Source organism: Hevea brasiliensis, chromosome 9, assembly GCF_030052815.1.
Source record: "Hevea brasiliensis isolate MT/VB/25A 57/8 chromosome 9, ASM3005281v1, whole genome shotgun sequence".
NCBI lineage: Eukaryota > Viridiplantae > Streptophyta > Magnoliopsida > Malpighiales > Euphorbiaceae > Hevea > Hevea brasiliensis.
In genome coordinates, this window is record NC_079501.1 from 14550703 (window position 1) to 14567187 (window position 16485).

The 16485-nt window shown below is 34.4% G+C and overlaps 2 protein-coding genes across 3 annotated transcripts; one reads left to right on the plus strand and one right to left on the minus strand.

The window, feature by feature from the left end:
* LOC110641067 (AT-rich interactive domain-containing protein 6) lies at positions 1-10053 on the plus strand. The gene is made up of 13 exons (XM_021792660.2): positions 1-183; positions 487-1792; positions 1899-1938; positions 3245-3297; positions 4934-4979; positions 5931-6023; positions 8252-8359; positions 8468-8519; positions 8624-8699; positions 8826-8892; positions 8979-9029; positions 9625-9717; positions 9816-10053. The coding sequence occupies exons 2-13, from the start codon at positions 495-497 to the stop codon at positions 9915-9917; spliced, it is 2079 nt and encodes a 692-aa protein (XP_021648352.2). The 5' UTR covers positions 1-183; positions 487-494; the 3' UTR covers positions 9918-10053.
* Positions 10054-10346: 293 nt separating this feature from the next.
* LOC110641068 (serine/threonine-protein phosphatase 7) lies at positions 10347-15113 on the minus strand. 2 transcript variants are annotated; one of them, XM_058153050.1, is made up of 6 exons: positions 14280-15113; positions 12887-13381; positions 12341-12487; positions 11410-11517; positions 11102-11194; positions 10347-10764 (listed from the first exon to the last, which is right to left on the minus strand). In XM_058153050.1, the coding sequence occupies exons 1-5, from the start codon at positions 14799-14801 to the stop codon at positions 11114-11116; spliced, it is 1353 nt and encodes a 450-aa protein (XP_058009033.1). In that variant the 5' UTR covers positions 14802-15113; the 3' UTR covers positions 10347-10764; positions 11102-11113. The 2 variants fall into 2 exon arrangements, with proteins under 2 accessions (XP_058009033.1, XP_058009032.1); XM_058153049.1 differs by having other exon boundaries at positions 10347-11194.
* Positions 15114-16485: the final 1372 nt, after the last annotated feature.

Sequence of the window (16485 nt, forward strand, 5' to 3'; positions counted from 1 at the left end):
AATCAAATACTACATGTAGCCGAAAACGAAAACCAAAACAGTGGTTGAATTAGCAGCACAATTAGGACGGAGAATCAGAGTCAGAAAGGACATACCCTATGCTGTTAGGGTTCATCTTCTTCTTCATTGAAGCCTAAGCTTCTTTCCCTTCTCCTGAAACCGTCTGTTTCCTTTCCATTGCAGGTAAGTTTCTCTTTCAAATTTTCGATACACGATTCTTTCTCGATAAAGCTATTAGATTTACGACTGCAACATCTCTGCATTTTTTTAAGCATTAATATCCACCAAAATTAGACCACGAATTAGGGTTTCAATTCAAGGAGTAACAAAACACATGATCTAGGGTAATTTCTGATTTTCAACTATTGCTTCATTGGAAGGCCTAACCCGTGGTTATTTATCTTTCTTTTTCTTCTATAAGCGTTGGAGTTTTACCCTCTTCTTTTTTTTTTTTTCCTATCCATTTGTTGCGCGGTTATAAATTAGAACTAGAGATGGGCAATGCCACAGAAAATGAGGATGAATCTGCTAAGCCACTGCCACATTCTCCGGCCACTGACGTGCCGCTTGAAGCACAGCAAGTTCCAGTTGAACAACTTGACCATGCTTCTCCTACTCGCCCGGTCCCCAGGGACCAGGATGAGCCATGCCCCTCTGAAAATGGTAATCTTCTATCTGCAGCTCCCAAGGTTAATATTGTGGAATTGAAGTCCGGCCCACAACAATTTCACTTTGAGACACCCTCCAGTGATAATGGCTTGCAATTGAAGTCTAATCTTCAAAAATCTCAGACTGAGGCAGCCCCCACTGATAACATCGTGAGCGATCCTCCACAATCGCAGACTGATGCAGCCATAAATGATAACACTGCTGAGTTCAAGGCCAATACTCAACAACCTAAGACTGAGACAGTTCCCAACGATAATAGTGCAGAGTTGAAGACCAACATTGAACAATCTCAGACTGAAACAGTTCTTAATGATGACAGTGTGGGGTTGAAGACCAGTCCTCAAAACCCTCAGGCTGAGGCAGCTCCTAATGGTAATGATGTGAACTTGAGGTCCAGTCCAAAGCAACATCATACTGAAGCAGCCCCCAGTGATAATAAAAGCGTGGAGTTGAAGGCAAGCTCTCAAGTGGAGGCAGCCCATAATGATAATGATGGGAACCTGAGGTCCAGTCCAAAGCAACATCTGACTGAAGCAGCCCCTAGTGATAAAAGTGTGGAGTTGAAATCAGCTTCACATGAACCTCCACAAGGTTCTCCTTCTCCTTCCCCAATTCCTTTAGATGATGAAAAAGGTTTACTCAAGCCTGAGACTGAACCTACTACAGAAGCCAATGAAATTTTTTATTACAAATCTAGAACATGCGGTATTGATGGAACCACCATGGGAACCAGTAATCTTGAAACTTCCAAACTCACTGCCGATGCCAAAGTTGAACCTTCTGAAGTACCAGAAAATAAATCTGACCATAATGCTGGCACCCTTCCTAAAAAGCAAAATGAACCTGTTACACCTCATGCAGGATCTTCAAGCATCAAAACTGAACTTGAGAACAAGAGAGAATTGAAGAATGAAAAGAATAAAACAGATATTGCTACACCCAAAAGTAATGGCAACTCAAGTTCAAAGCACTCGTTTCTTTTGGATGATGATCATGATGGTAATGAGTCGGGAACAGAGGAGGAGCAATGGACATTTATGAAGGAGCTTGAAAATTTCTTTAGGGAGAGAAGCATGGAGTTCAAGCCTCCTAAGTTCTATGGAGAGGGATTAAATTGTCTAAAGTAAGTTTCTAGTTATTATGGAATTTCAAGGCTCTTTTTGTGAACATTATCTTTTTTTGAAAAACAACTAGTTTGGGCTAAAATAATATTTGCTTTTGGTGACAAGGCTGTGGAGAGCTGTTATGAGATTGGGTGGCTATGATAAGGTATCCATTGTTTGCCTCCAAATAAAATGAATATTATCCATTTTCGCTTGCATGTTTAATTTATTTTTAGACTATTAGTTGTACTTGGCATTGGCTGCTGAAGTTAAAAACTTGATTATGTTTGAGCCAGAACAGAGCATCCCGCTGATACAATTGTGAATGAACAACACTCACATATGCATGCATGCGCACATGTACTCACAAGCAAGTGCACAGGCACACTGCTTGCACACAAAAGGCTAAAGTTGATTTCAAGAAGTGAAGTCACATATTTAGGCCTAATAACTAAAAGAATCCAATGCTTTACACATTTTTTTTTTAATTTTAGCCAATCATTTTGATTTTGTCATTTTGGCACGGCCTTATAATATTGGCAACAATTTTATCGAGTTCAGCGAGTGAGAACTGAATAGGGAAAAAATGGTTTTTGAATATATTTTCACAAAATATTATTTTTTATTATTTTCTGAAAAAATAATTCTTTCAATTATTGGAAAACTTAATATAAATATTTTTACTAGAAAATAAATAAATTAGCATTATATATATATATATATATATATATATATATATTCTGCCAATTGAGATAGCTATGTAGGCTTTGTGCATACATTTTCATTTTGTCTTAGTAAATTGGGCAAGCTTGGCACCAGTCCAGTATTAGAAGTTTAAACTAAAATTGACAGAATTTGAAGGATTGGGTAAAACTGAAGAAATGTGCCAAGGTTTGTACTCTTTAGTTACTAGGTCATTTATTTATGATTAACTAGACAGCAACACAGAGGTTGGATTGGATGTGAGTTTAACAGAAGTAAAGGCATTCTTTATGATCATATGGCAGCAAATTTTTTTGTTAGACATTTAAGGGGAACAGAGTAGAGGAATCTTTTATCAGTTTTTGCATGTTAGAATATTAATCTAATTCTGTATTTAAGTTAATTGATAACTGGAAATTCTTTTGATGCTGTAAATACTATTCATAACACTGGGAATAAAGTTAATAGTTTTAATTGGCTCATTAGGTTTCTAGGAGAAGGGAAAAATGAGAAATAAGAAGAGGAATCATAAGAACAGTTACAAATTTCTCTTTGCCTTCTTTTCATCAGAAACTTTTCTTGGTTGTCTTTGCTGTTTAATATCTGCATATATGTAGGCTTCTTCTACAAATGAATCTTTAGAATATAGAGATAATTCTCTTGTTTTGGAAATTTATTTTTCTTGTACATTTTTTATGCCTGCGATATTCTGCAAGAGTTTCTTGGACCATGTGTCTAATGTGCTCGTAACTTTTCTTTTGATGGAGTAGGTGACTTCATGTAAGTTGTGGCGGCAAGTAGGGGAATCCTTTAAACCCCCAAAGTGAGAAACAGTGTGTGTTTGGTTACTTTTAAGTTCAATAAACCAATACATGTTGTTATATTATTGATGTACTAGCTGCTTGTTATGTGTGCAATTAACATGGAGGCATTGGCAATCATAACATTTTTTTTTTTAAAAAAAAAAAGATCTTGAAGATTGATCTACTTATTTAGATATTGAATCCTACAACTAAAAATAATGGAGTGGACAGGCAAGAAAATATTATATATATGCATACATGTGTTATTAAGATGCCTGCCACACCCTAAAAACTTCATCTGAAAACATTGATACGCACAATTAATTACTGGGAAATCTGAAATTTACCAAAAAATAATCCACAATATTAAAGTAGGTGAATGCTACTAAACGAGAATTTTATGCATTCCAAATCCCTGCCCTGAATTTTAAGCCTATTTTTTAAGAATATTCTGTATTTAATTTTGCTCTTGTGCAAGCCTCTTGCTTCCCACATCAGCAACGGGTCAAAAGTCAAAAATTCATGTAGACTTCCTCAACATTGCCTTGCCATGTGTACATGTCTACAATTACTAATGGGTAGTGGGTGCTAAATTGCTAAAGGAATAGTTAAAAAAAAAAAAAAAAAAACACTTGAGGTTTGGTGTACCAAGTTCCTCTCGTTTTCAAATATTTGCACAATTAATCATTGAGTTTCATGGAAGTCAGTGTTTGGTTAAAATAGGCCAAAATGAATTTTCTTTTGCTTTGGTTAGACAAAAGAACAACAAAAATGTTGAAAATAATTTCTTATTTTAATTGCAATTTTCTTTTCGCATGTGAAGTGAAATTCATATACTTATAAAGTATATTTTCAATTATTGCGTTTGTTTTCTAGCAGAACACCAGAAGTTGTAGAAAGTTCCTTTTTTTTTTAAAGCAAGCAAAAAGCAGAAAGTTCAACTGAACAGAGCCTTAGAAGAAAAAAAAAGTAGAGATTTTTAAAGATTGTATGCATGATAATGAAACAGAGATTAGATGAGGAACTTGTTAATATCCCACATCGGCTTGGGAAAAGATAATGTGCCCCTTGTAAAGCCTTAGGCGCTCCTCTCCTTGAACTAGCTTTTGGGGGTGAATTACGCTCCGTCCATTTTCTTATCATGATATTAGAGTTTCCCCAACTAATGTTAGGCTTCCAGTAAGTGTTTCACACTCTAGGTGTTCAGTCCTGGGCATGAGGAAAAGGGGGTGTTAATATCTTACATCGGTTTGTGAAGAGGTAATTTGCCCCTTATGAAGCCTTGGATACTCTTCCCCTCTTGTATTAGCTTTTGGGAGTAAGTTAGGCCTAGTTTATTTTCTTATCAAAACTCAATGGAAGTAATAAAGGGAAAAAAGAATGGTTGCACTTGCACGTACATGCACACGTGTGTATATTCTAACAGATTCAGATATATTTTGGCCTAAAATACTTATATATGGGAAGCTTAGGCAATCCATCAGCAACTGATTTTCATTTGCAGACTTGCTATGTGATGATTGTTTTTTCATGTGACATGGTATTAGCCACTAATAAAATGATGGAAATACTGTACTGCTACATGTTTACCTTATGATGCTTGAAATTTTCTACCAATATGTTTAACATTTCATGCTCTTATTTTCCTCTCTGCAGGACGTGTACTACTGTTTCATGGACATTTCGAGGGTTTTATGAGAAGGTGATTCTGCATGGAAAATATTCATATTTCTGTTTTTGCTTTTACTTCTTGTTCCTGTATGGTTTATTTATGTAAACCTTTGGTGTAAAGTTTGAACCTCCCAAACACATGCATTCACACATATTTTACTGTATGAAGTTATGAACCAAACACTGAGTTGGTGTCCTGTCTTATAAATTTATAATCATATTTCTAATGAGAAATGTCAAATATGTAAAGAAAGATTTAAGTTGAGAAGTCAAACAAAAGATTTGTTAGAGATAAGTTTTGCTTGAAATTTCTTTATGCAAAAAGCAGTAAAGATGAAGACTTGTGTGCATCAGAAACTGGAAAAAAAATGAGGAAAAGAGTGGTGAGCAGTTGGAGAGGAGAAATGGAATAGGAAGGAAAAGAGATGTTCTCCATTAAAAAAAAGAGAAATGGAGAGAGAGAGAGAGAGAGAGAGAGAGAGAGAGAGAGAGAGATAGAGAGGGGAAAAAATGGTAGTTGTAAAGTATTTAAAAAGAAATTAGAAGAGAGAATAATTTAAGAAAACTTCAAAAGTGAAAAATAGAATATGAGCCGTCACGTTTAGATGTATTGTGAAGGGCTTGTGTTCATTTATTATATCCTATTTGGGTATCGTGCACATTGACAATGTAGAGGAAATATGTGTGAAAGCCAACATTTTGGTTGCTATGTGTGAAAGTCAACATTTTGGTTGCTAACTGCGTGAAAATTAAATGCATTGATTGAAATTGTGAGAAATGGGATTGATAAGTCCAGCAGCTAGATCATTTTCCTGCTATAATTTTGAGCATTCTTTCCTAAAAATGAATATTTCCATATATCCCTTGGGTATTCTCCCCTAGCTACAACTGTTGGTAGTAGTTGTTTCCCACCCGAAAATTTGTGTTTAAATTGTCGCATATGTTAACGACTTGATGTATTTTATTTTCTATATTTTTTCAGGCACTTCTTGATTATGAAAGACATAAAACATGTGGTGGTGAGCTTAACGTATCCCTTGCTTCCAACTCAGAGCCCATGAATGTTGACAATCAGGTAAATTTTTAATTTCTCATGTTGGACTGATTCAATAGTTTCTAGTTTATGTTCAGAACTTGTGGTCGCTTCTCTCTTTGCTATCGGGCAGCATGTTTAATCCCACTTTACATTGTTAGAATGGTTGTAGTGTATTAGAAGAGATGGGCAATTATAATTGTTGAGATGCATGGAGATCTGGTGTAAAGTTTCCTTGGCTGTCTGTCCTTGCTTGGTTTTGTTTGATTGATGCTTTGTAAAATTTAGCCAACCTGCCAACCTGATTTGTGTTGAAATATAAAATATTTTAAGGGTAACTGAAAATTTTAAAAGTTTGATGGTTTCTAGAGTCTTTTTTGATGGACCATTAGACACATTGTCCAATTTTGGCAGAATAATTTGTTGTTTTACACATCAAAGTTGTGGGTGCTTCTTTTTTTTTTTTTTTGTGGTATAAGTAACTTCCTTGATGTTTTATAGAAAGCCATGCAAATGGTTTCTTTTGCACTATGGTTGCGCCCTTTTTTTGCCTTAAGTGATTTTTCATTTATATAATCCAAATTACATTTATAATCGAGGACGTTTTGTGTCAAACTTTTCTCCAAACTAATATTATGGATCATCCTCTTTGAAAATGTCATTGGCGTTACTAGAGTGTTACTTGCATTGGATTTAAGTTGAATGAGAGTCATATTTGTGCATAGCCGGTTACCCCAGACAAATATCATTGAGATTTTATTCTTAAATGGGATTAAAGTACTTTTTGACTGTTAGTGATTCAGATGAGTCGAGCTCTCTTTTTTGTTTTCTTTTTATTCTTTGTTAGATTTTGGACTGCTGCAAAACCAACTAACATGTCTGGCCCTGGATTATGCAATCTAGTGACTAGTACTGTAGCCTATCATGAAGATGCTGTGGAGACAAATGAAAATTAGCTTGTTATGAGTGTGCATGGTTCTACACTCCTGCTTATGGATTGATTCATAGCATGAATCAACTAAATCATTATGAGGTCCACCGTCCATTTGAGAGGGAGACTCCCATTATGGTAGAAGTTTGAGAATCCTATCTTTCTCAATGTTACTTCCCCAACTCTCAATCCAATGGGGGAAATTCCCCATATTTCTGTTGTGTTAACCTTATGCACACCCAATTTGTATGTGGTTTTACTAGTACAGGAAGCTTACATAGTGGTTAATACAGCTTTCACAGCAGCATCGAATCCTCTGCTATCTACTGGTTTTAATCACTCAAATCTAATCTTCCTACCTAACCTTCTGTGTCTAAAAATTTTTGCCATACTATGATGTCTAAAGAGCTTTAGCAGTTAAATCAGATCATAAGATTCTGTTTCACAAAATATATTTTTTGCATTTTCTGATATTTATAACACATGAGAAAATTGGTCAAGTCATTTTCAAGAATTTTGACTTCCCAATTTCAGAAAATGAAATAATTTTCTGGACTTTCACAAATTCATAAAAATGGAAGAACCTACAAAGGAACAATATAGAAATGTACCCATTAGTCTATCAACCACAGTTGTCTGCTGGTGACAATCACAAATTATCTTTTGTGAGTAATTTTCTTTCATATCCAACTGTAAACAGGAAAATATGAAGTTCTAGTAGGTCCACACATTTTCAAGTCTTGTATGTTGAAAGAAAATTAATATTTCTCAGTGAACTCCAAATGTTAGAATCTAGGAAACAATTTTGAACTATCACTCTGATTGTTTTAGGGAAAATAACATGGTTTGTGAAAACATTTTCTACGAATATATATATATATAGTTATGGCTATGTTTGAATCTTTAGTAACTTCTTATTTTTTCTATTTCTTAACTATGAGACAAATTACATAAGAAATGGTTTGCCAAATTTTGGAAATTAGCTTCAGTTTTCTTATGACTTGGGCAAATTTTTTTGTTGATCAAATTTCCTAAGTGACTCAAATGTCTAAAAATGAGCAAAATGCTTTCTTAAAAAATATTTCCCATGAAACAAATAGAGCTTAATTTTCAGGATTGTAACCAAGAACCAAAAAATACTCAATTTCATATACGATGATTTCCTTGGAAAAAATTTGATAAACAAGTGACTTTCTGCAAAAGGAAAGGAGTCTAAATTTATTAACGTTGACAAGGTGGTCTTGTTACACCTCTTAGCAACAGGATTTCAAGTCTTTTTCCCCTTTCCCGTAAATCATCACCTTTACAAGCATTCTTTATTTTCGCTGCTAATAATTAGGCGCCTGGATCGGGTAGAGCCCGGAGAGATGCTGCAGCACGTGCAATGCAGGGTTGGCACTCACAACGTCTTCTTGGTAATGGAGAAGTTAGTGATCCTATCATTAAGGTCTGTCAAAATTAATACTTTGTGCTGTTCACCATTTTGTTTTCTCATGCATATTCTTGTAATTATGGCATATGTGTCTAGAAAATAAGATGTGTCTGTATTTTGTAGGATAAGAATTCTCTGTCTTTACAAAAGCGTGAAAAACAGCTTAAAAGCTTAGGTAAGTAGTAGGGTTATTACTTTCTTACTGATGATTAGATTATTACTTCTGCTTGTAACAAGCTTAAACCAGTTTCCAATTTGGAACTTTAAATGATAACTCAGGTTTACTTAAACGCAAGAAACCGTCTTACATGGAACATGCTGTTAAAGCTGCACGCACCAAAACATCTAAACCACAGTTAAGATTTTTGTTACCTAGTTTGTTTTGTTTGTTTTCAAAGATTTACTTGAGTTGAAAGTGATGTCAAGAGGATTATGCAAAGTGGTGTTGATTCAATATGTTAATGCTGGTGCTTTTTATTAGATTGGATGTAGAGGTGGTTGACCTTGGACCTCCAGCTGATTGGGTGAAGATCAATGTACAGAGAATGGTAAGTTCCTGCATTACCATTTGAGTGGAAGGCAATGGGAAAATTTGTACAAGTTCTTGCTTGAATTAAAAAAATTATTTTTACAGAAAGATTGCTTTGAGGTATATGCTTTGGTACCAGGGCTTCTTCGTGAAGAGGTAAGCACCTCAAATCAACTTTACATTTTTCTAGTTTACGGTTATGTTTTTAATTATTTCCTTTTGGAAGGCGTCCTGGTGTCATTTAGAAGCAAATCATCAAACAGTTGTCACCTGATTAGAGTTGCTTATTATGAGGTAGAAATAGAGGTTGTATAGGCCATTTTTAGCTGCTTAGTCAATTAGTTGTGTTCTCTAGCAGATACCTATTTGGTGCCACCGCATTTGAATTTTAGGCAATCTAAAGGGCATGAGCTTTCGTTATAACTATGTACAAACATGTAGTCAAATGAATGGCCAACTCATGCATGAGAGTAGGCTCCTAAGACGGTTAATGTTGTGATTGCTTAGTTGTTACACCTTTGAATCCATTCCCTGCAATATTTGATGAGAATCTGCGGCAGGGATATGAGAATGCAACCCATGAGATAGGGAGTTGGATTGAAAAGATTGGTTAGAGCAAGTTTTGTTTACTAAATTATGCACAAAACGAGGGCAGTTGCTATAATCTTGGTTTAATTCATCTTAAAACTATTTACTTCCTGGCAAGTGTGCATCCGTGTGCTTCAGCTAAGACATTATTTTTCAAACTCAGGTTCGAGTTCAATCAGACCCAGCAGGGCGATTGGTTATCAGTGGTGAACCTGAGCATCCTGATAATCCTTGGGGTGTCACACCGTTCAGAAAGGTACAGTTTTCTCGTAAGAATAGGCATCATGAACCTGGGCTTGGCCATTTCCTAATCAAGTCACCAAGGTACTACTATTCCCTTTTTTATTTTGCCAGGTGGTTAGCTTACCCTCGAGGATTGACCCACATCAAACTTCCGCTGTGGTCACCCTGCACGGACAACTATTTATTCGTGTCCCATTTGAGCAGTCAGACTAGATAGGAGTTTCACAAATGTCTATTGTCCATTCCCTCCAATATTTCTATTAAGTGGGTGTGCCTACATTTTTAGTTTTGAACTCTGATGTATGTTACTCCTAATAGGTAATAGATTATTATAATTTCTTAATATTTAGCTAGGAGGCTTTTCAAATAGCTTGTCTTCTTTTGTTATCTGGTTAATATATCTTTTACTTTTGTTGGGAGGCTTTTACCAAATTACTCGCATACTATAGACTCGTGGGTATAGTTTTTCCAATCTGCTTTCTAAAGTTCATAACAATTTGCCATCTTCCGCTATATTGTTTCGGTTTCAAGCGGGCCCCAAACAGTTAATTTAGCACTTGCAATGAGTACAATTTTAGCCCATTCGGTTTGCATGGCTATTTCTTTGATTATAGCATATTTTAAATATGTACTCTCTACCTATTTAAACCAAAATATTGAAGATGCATTTAAGTTCCAAAATGTTACAAATATCATAAGCATGCCGTTTTGATGGGGATGAAAAAGAACAAAAATTACAAGTCCTCAGGTTATGGCTTAATTTAACACTCTATTGAAGTTATGGGGAAGGATTCACTACAAAATTTCAGTGGACAAAAGTTGATTTTGTCCGCTCCATCTACCTTGAAACCCGCCTGTTTTTAACTTCATCTCCCTCAGCTACCCTATCACTGCCTTGCATCTTGATGATTTGGCATATTAAGCGAAGTAGCAGGTGGCATTTGCTTGTGAAGCAACTCCTTCCTCATCCACGTTCTCCAATTTGGGACTCCAAAATCCTCTCCTGTGTTCATATGTTTAGGCTCTAGTTCTCCATCCTTATTCATTCAATCTCCACACCCTTTAAACAGTACTAGAATATCAATCAAGTGATGCTTTTGTAAAATGTAATAGTGGAAGATGAAACAACAGTGATACAACTGCAACTAAGGCCTTAAGGTGCTAAAAATAACAGGCTCCGATGAAATAAGTTCTTTTTACCAAGTTTTATATCTGATCAGGCTCGGATAAACGCCCAGCACAAACACACACAAAGGAAAACAACAAACTGGGAAATATATGATTCCCCATATAAGATAGCTAGCAAAAGAAATACTTTTAGCAACAAATAATTGACACACAAAATCATGAAGAGAGTACATCTACAAATTGAAATTTTGCTAATTTTCCTATAAAACCTGCAATTGTCTTTATGTAGCAGTTGCCATCGACGCCAAGTCCACTTCTTCATCAGAATCAATCACATCTTCATAGTCATAATAGGCATTCACCTGTAAAAATAAATCAATGCCTTGAAACTAATGGAGAAGTCTTGAAGAACATGAAAAATCAATTCCTTAAACCATTAGATAACTGTATACATGCTAACTTCATTTAAAAAAAAAATTTAAAAAAAAAACACTATCCTAGGTAAACGACATGTCACAGAGATTAGAGGGGGAAAAAATTCATAATTCATTCAGCTAGTTGACCAATATGTTCATACCTCTGGTCTTGGAGTAATAGCTTCAAAACTATGGAACTCTGTATCATCAAAATCAGGGGGTTTTAAAACTATGTATGCCCCTTTATTTTTGTATCTCTCCTCCGTTGCCTGTGGCAGAGTAATTCAGTTATCAAAAGTATCAAGATAATTAAATGAAATCCATTAGTTTCAAGATAATTAAATGAAATCCATTAGTTTCATTTGTCAACACTTTTTTTGCCAAATCAACCAACATAGAACCACTAGGAACTCATTTGTTTTACAACATTATTTAAATCCAAGAATTTACAGGAGTAAAACACGTACTTATTTGGAACCAACTAGAACTTTTTTTGTATTGCCCCAGCCGTGAGTTTAGTTCTCTCTCTCTCTCTCTCTCTCTCTCTCTCTCTCTCTCTCTCTCTCTCTCTCTCCTTTTCTTAATTAAAACCATAGTTACTTTGGCTCCTTTTAACCCAAAAATGCCCATGCAGGATAAGGATGGCAGGACATAAACAAGACATTATACATTCAAACCAATGATAAATCTATGAAAGTTTTGGAATTAACCAATTCTGAACCCCAAACACATACTTATTTTCAAAGCTCACACCCAAATCAAACTGATGAAGTCCAAAACAAATATTAGTTACAATCTCAAATGAAAATGTAAAACTCTTGTTCAGTTTCATTTGAATGCACTGCAATGGAAACATAGATATCAATTTTTTTTCCCAGTTCTGATAATATTGGCCTGAGGTGTACTATGTGTACAGGACACATAGACACATGTAAACTACACTATGCAAATATCAAATCTTTTAACATATGAACAAAACACCATACTGGCACTAAACCAAAGGATGCAAAATTTTTATCTTACCATATAAATATCAAGATGTATATGAAATCAGAGAACAGTACAGTATCAGAAAGGATAATCCAAGGAAACCTGAAATTGTGGGTAGTCTGGTGCACTAAACACAGTAATTAGCTTTCCTGACTCCACAACATGATCTATGGTGTACCCTTCATCCATTCCTGCAAGACCAGGCCTCTTTTCTCTTGCATCAGGACCTTCATGGGATCTGATTATTAGCTATGGCAACAACAACCAACCATGATTCCGATATCAGTATTCACAATATTAATAGCTGAAATTTTGACACACACACACACACACACACACACACACACACACACACATATATATATATATATATATATATATATAGAGAGAGAGAGAGAGAGAGAGAGAGAGAGAGAGAGAGAGAGATCTCAAAATTATTGTGAACATTATGAAAGAACTGATAATTCAAATTTGGAATTAAAAGCTCAATAGCTCATGCATATTCTGAAAGTCTTGATAGACTTAAAATCTCGTTAGGTATTCACAGAGAAATGAGCAAGCAACCAAAATCATGCAATATCATGCCAAAGTTGAGAGAGATTATAAAACAACTATATCAGCTTAAAAGAAAAGCCAAATAAGCACCACCTTTAGCTGGAACTTTTTCAAAAATTCTTCAGTACAATCTGGTCCCCACAATAGACCAATGCCTCTTTCTTTATTCAGTGAAAGTCCAGGTTTCATTGTTGGATCAGACCATAAAACATCACCAGGAATCAGGTTCAAACCTTCCCATGGGGGGTCAAGAACTGATCTTCGAGCCTTGGACAATTCCTCAAAAGAACCAAGAGATAAGGGGGTGGCCTCAGGATTAAAAATTATTCTCCGGTTCTTCTTTCCTTTAGATCTCTTTGATGGGGTGATGGAGACACTGCGGAAAAGTCCTCCATGAGCAGTATATACACGGCCAGCTATAATAGAGGCCAAGGGAAGCCCTTCAAAGCATCCCAAACACTTCCTATATACATGCTTACCTTTATCATTATATTTTGCCAAAACTTCCTTCTCAAAGCCATAAACAGATGTGCAATACTTAGATTCGTGATTGCCACGGAGGAGATACACCCTATGTGGCAAAAAGACCTAGCAAAACATCGTCTCATAGATATTATTTGGTTACCAAGAAAAAGCAAAGGTAAATTTTTTAAGCACAAAATAAGCAGTTAGTATCCTCAAGATAACAATTGTCAGACAAAAAAAGAGTACATTAGAGGTACAAAAGTTAACAAAGAATTAAGTAAATCCTAGAGTAAGCAGTTAAGTAAATTGAATTAGAAATCAAAAGGTTGCTAGAATAAAGCTAGTACTACCATAAAGCCCTAGTACCTTAGCAGTATGATCCATAAAATAGACATGCATTAGATGTTTTTGTCGCAAAAGATTGAATCCTGTGTCTTAATAATTGTTCTGAGTTCTGCGTTGTTTGTTTAAAAAATGGTGTATAAGTAATTAGTCCCGTAAAATCTAATTAAATTAAAAAAAAAAATTTGGGTGCCACTAGGAGTGCAGTATGAAGGAAGGTTAGAAAAAAATTAAAGTGAACTTCATCTACCTAGATCCCCATTTAATTGCAAGAAATCTGCTTTATCTTAAAAATTCCTTTCACTTGTTCAAAAAGAATGTTAATCACACCAGATCAATTTTAGATTATAGAGAGATTGCAGAAATAGCTTCTAGCTTTCTTTGAAACTCAGCCAATAAATTTTGGAAATGCATTGTATGTTCTAAATCACTAACTTATTACATAGTTGCTTCAGCTATGAAGCTTTGATTTTCCTTGCATTAAATATCATCCAGGTATTGAATTCATGCACTTAAGAATTGTGGAGAAAAAAGATTCAGATGAAGGATAAAGGCGGACAGAGAATGCAGAGATCATTAGTCAATAAATGGAGAAGTGAAAAGCATCTGAATCCTTGAAAAGTCCAGAGGGGTACAGAAAAATGAAATCTTGACTTAGAGAAGCAGTGTAAAGAGTTACCTTCCAAGCTAATAAGAGCAAGAAAGTCTCGAGACCCCATGCGCCTCGATCAACATAATCACCGTTGAAGACGAAGAAGCGATTGTCAGAAGGGAATCCAGCATCCTGCAAGAGGAAAAGGAGGTCATGGAGCTGGCCATGAACATCTCCTACAACGACAACAGTGGAATCAGGAAGAGAGAGACAATCGTCAATTGTGACGCAATTGGACTCCTTATGAAGGATCTTGGAAGCGGTGAGGACGAGAGAGTCAAAGACGGAAACAGGCAAGACGGAAGGAAAATCTGAGGGAGGGAGATTTCTAGAAGACCATTCCAAGGCAGAAGAGAAATGTCGAATCCAATCGAAACTGAGCTCGGCATCGGGAGGCCAAGAGAGAGGAATATCAACAGGCGGTGAAGAAGTGGTGATGGTGGAGGAAGAGGAGCAACATGCGGTGGTGGCCGCTTCATCTAGGGAATTGTGGGCGGTGATTGGGTTCGGATCTGATGGAGGAACAGGTTGGGAAGAATCTGATGACATGTCAATAAAAAAAAATTAAAAAAAAAAAAGAAAGTGACTTTCCAAAACCCTAACGAATAATGCAGTAGTGCAGCAGGAGCGTGATGAGCTGCAGAAGTGAGAGTTTCTTCAAATTATTATTATTATTGAAAAGCTACGAGGAGGCTCAGCATAATAAAACAGCAAAATTACCATATTTACCATTCTCTGGGTCATCCTCACCCTGCCTTACCACCGAGGCAGTAGCAAGGCTTTGGTGTTGGCATTATCGTCTGCATATGGTTAACATCTCTCAAATTTCATATCAGAATGATAGCTCCTTTCCTATAGAATTAAGATAAATCAATAATATTAATGATTAATTGCGAGCTTTTAATTTAAAGAAGTTATGATTACAGGTAAAATGAAAAATAAATAAATGATATATAAAATTATGAATATTATCTTTTAATTTATTGTTATATTTTTAGTATTAGAAAATTATTTGTATTAATACACATAATTATTAAAAATTTTAATTTATATATATTTTTTTAATTTTAATATATAAAAATAATGAAATGTTTTAATTTTTTTACTTATTAATTTAAATTTTATTTTTATTATTTTTATTTTTTAAATTTTTAATAAAAATTTCATAATAAAAATAATTAAAATTTATTTACATATAATATAGATATAAATATATGTTAATATATAAGTTATCTTAATGATTACTTATTATAATATTAATAGGATAACTATTAAATAATATATAACTCATATATAATAGAGAATATTATATGATAATATTATAAAAGAAAATATCACTGGTCAGATGAAAATTATCTATGTTAATACACGTAATTATTAATAATTTTAATTTATATATTTTTTTTAAATTTTAAATATAAAAATAATATAATGTTTAAAATTTTTTATTAATTATTTCAAAATTTATTTTTATTATTTTTATCTCTCAATTTTTTTAATAAAAAATTTATTATAAAATAATTAAAATTTATTTATATATAATATAAATATAAATATATATAGTTAATATATGTTAATATACTATAAGTTATCTTATAATAATAATTACTTATTTTATTATTTATAAGATAAATATTAAATAATTTATAATTTATATATAATAAAAAAAAGTTACGTGATAATATTAATTATATGAAAATATTATAAAAGAGAAGCTAAATATTTATAGAGATTGCTTCTTCATTTTAATTCAAATCTTAAAAATATTAACTTTTGCTAAAATTAGCCACAAGTTCAATAGTAATTAGCGAAGTCCAGTCAATTGATAAGACAAAGATTTGAAGTTGGTGGGAAATAGACAAGTCCAGTTAGGAGGCTGATGATCAGATTTGCATTATGTACGTGGGCTTAAGCCTGTTCTGTGTAAAACTGCCTGATTTCTTAGCCACGTATGTATCAGCATGTGTTGCGCTGGTTTTTCGTTGTTCTCTTCCCAGCAGCAATCTGCCTAACAAAACAGAACATTCAAACACTTCACCTACAGGAGCTGCTGACCACATTAGCCATCTGCCCATTTTTTCTAATTCAAATCTCTATCTTAATCTCCTTTGTTCTGTGTTTCTTATTCTTCATTTCTCGTGCAAATTCTTCAAGCCTGCAGCTGTGGGTCAGTGCCACATGTTTTAGCAAACCTGAATTCAGAGAGTATTTTCTTAAATTATTATTAGGAACT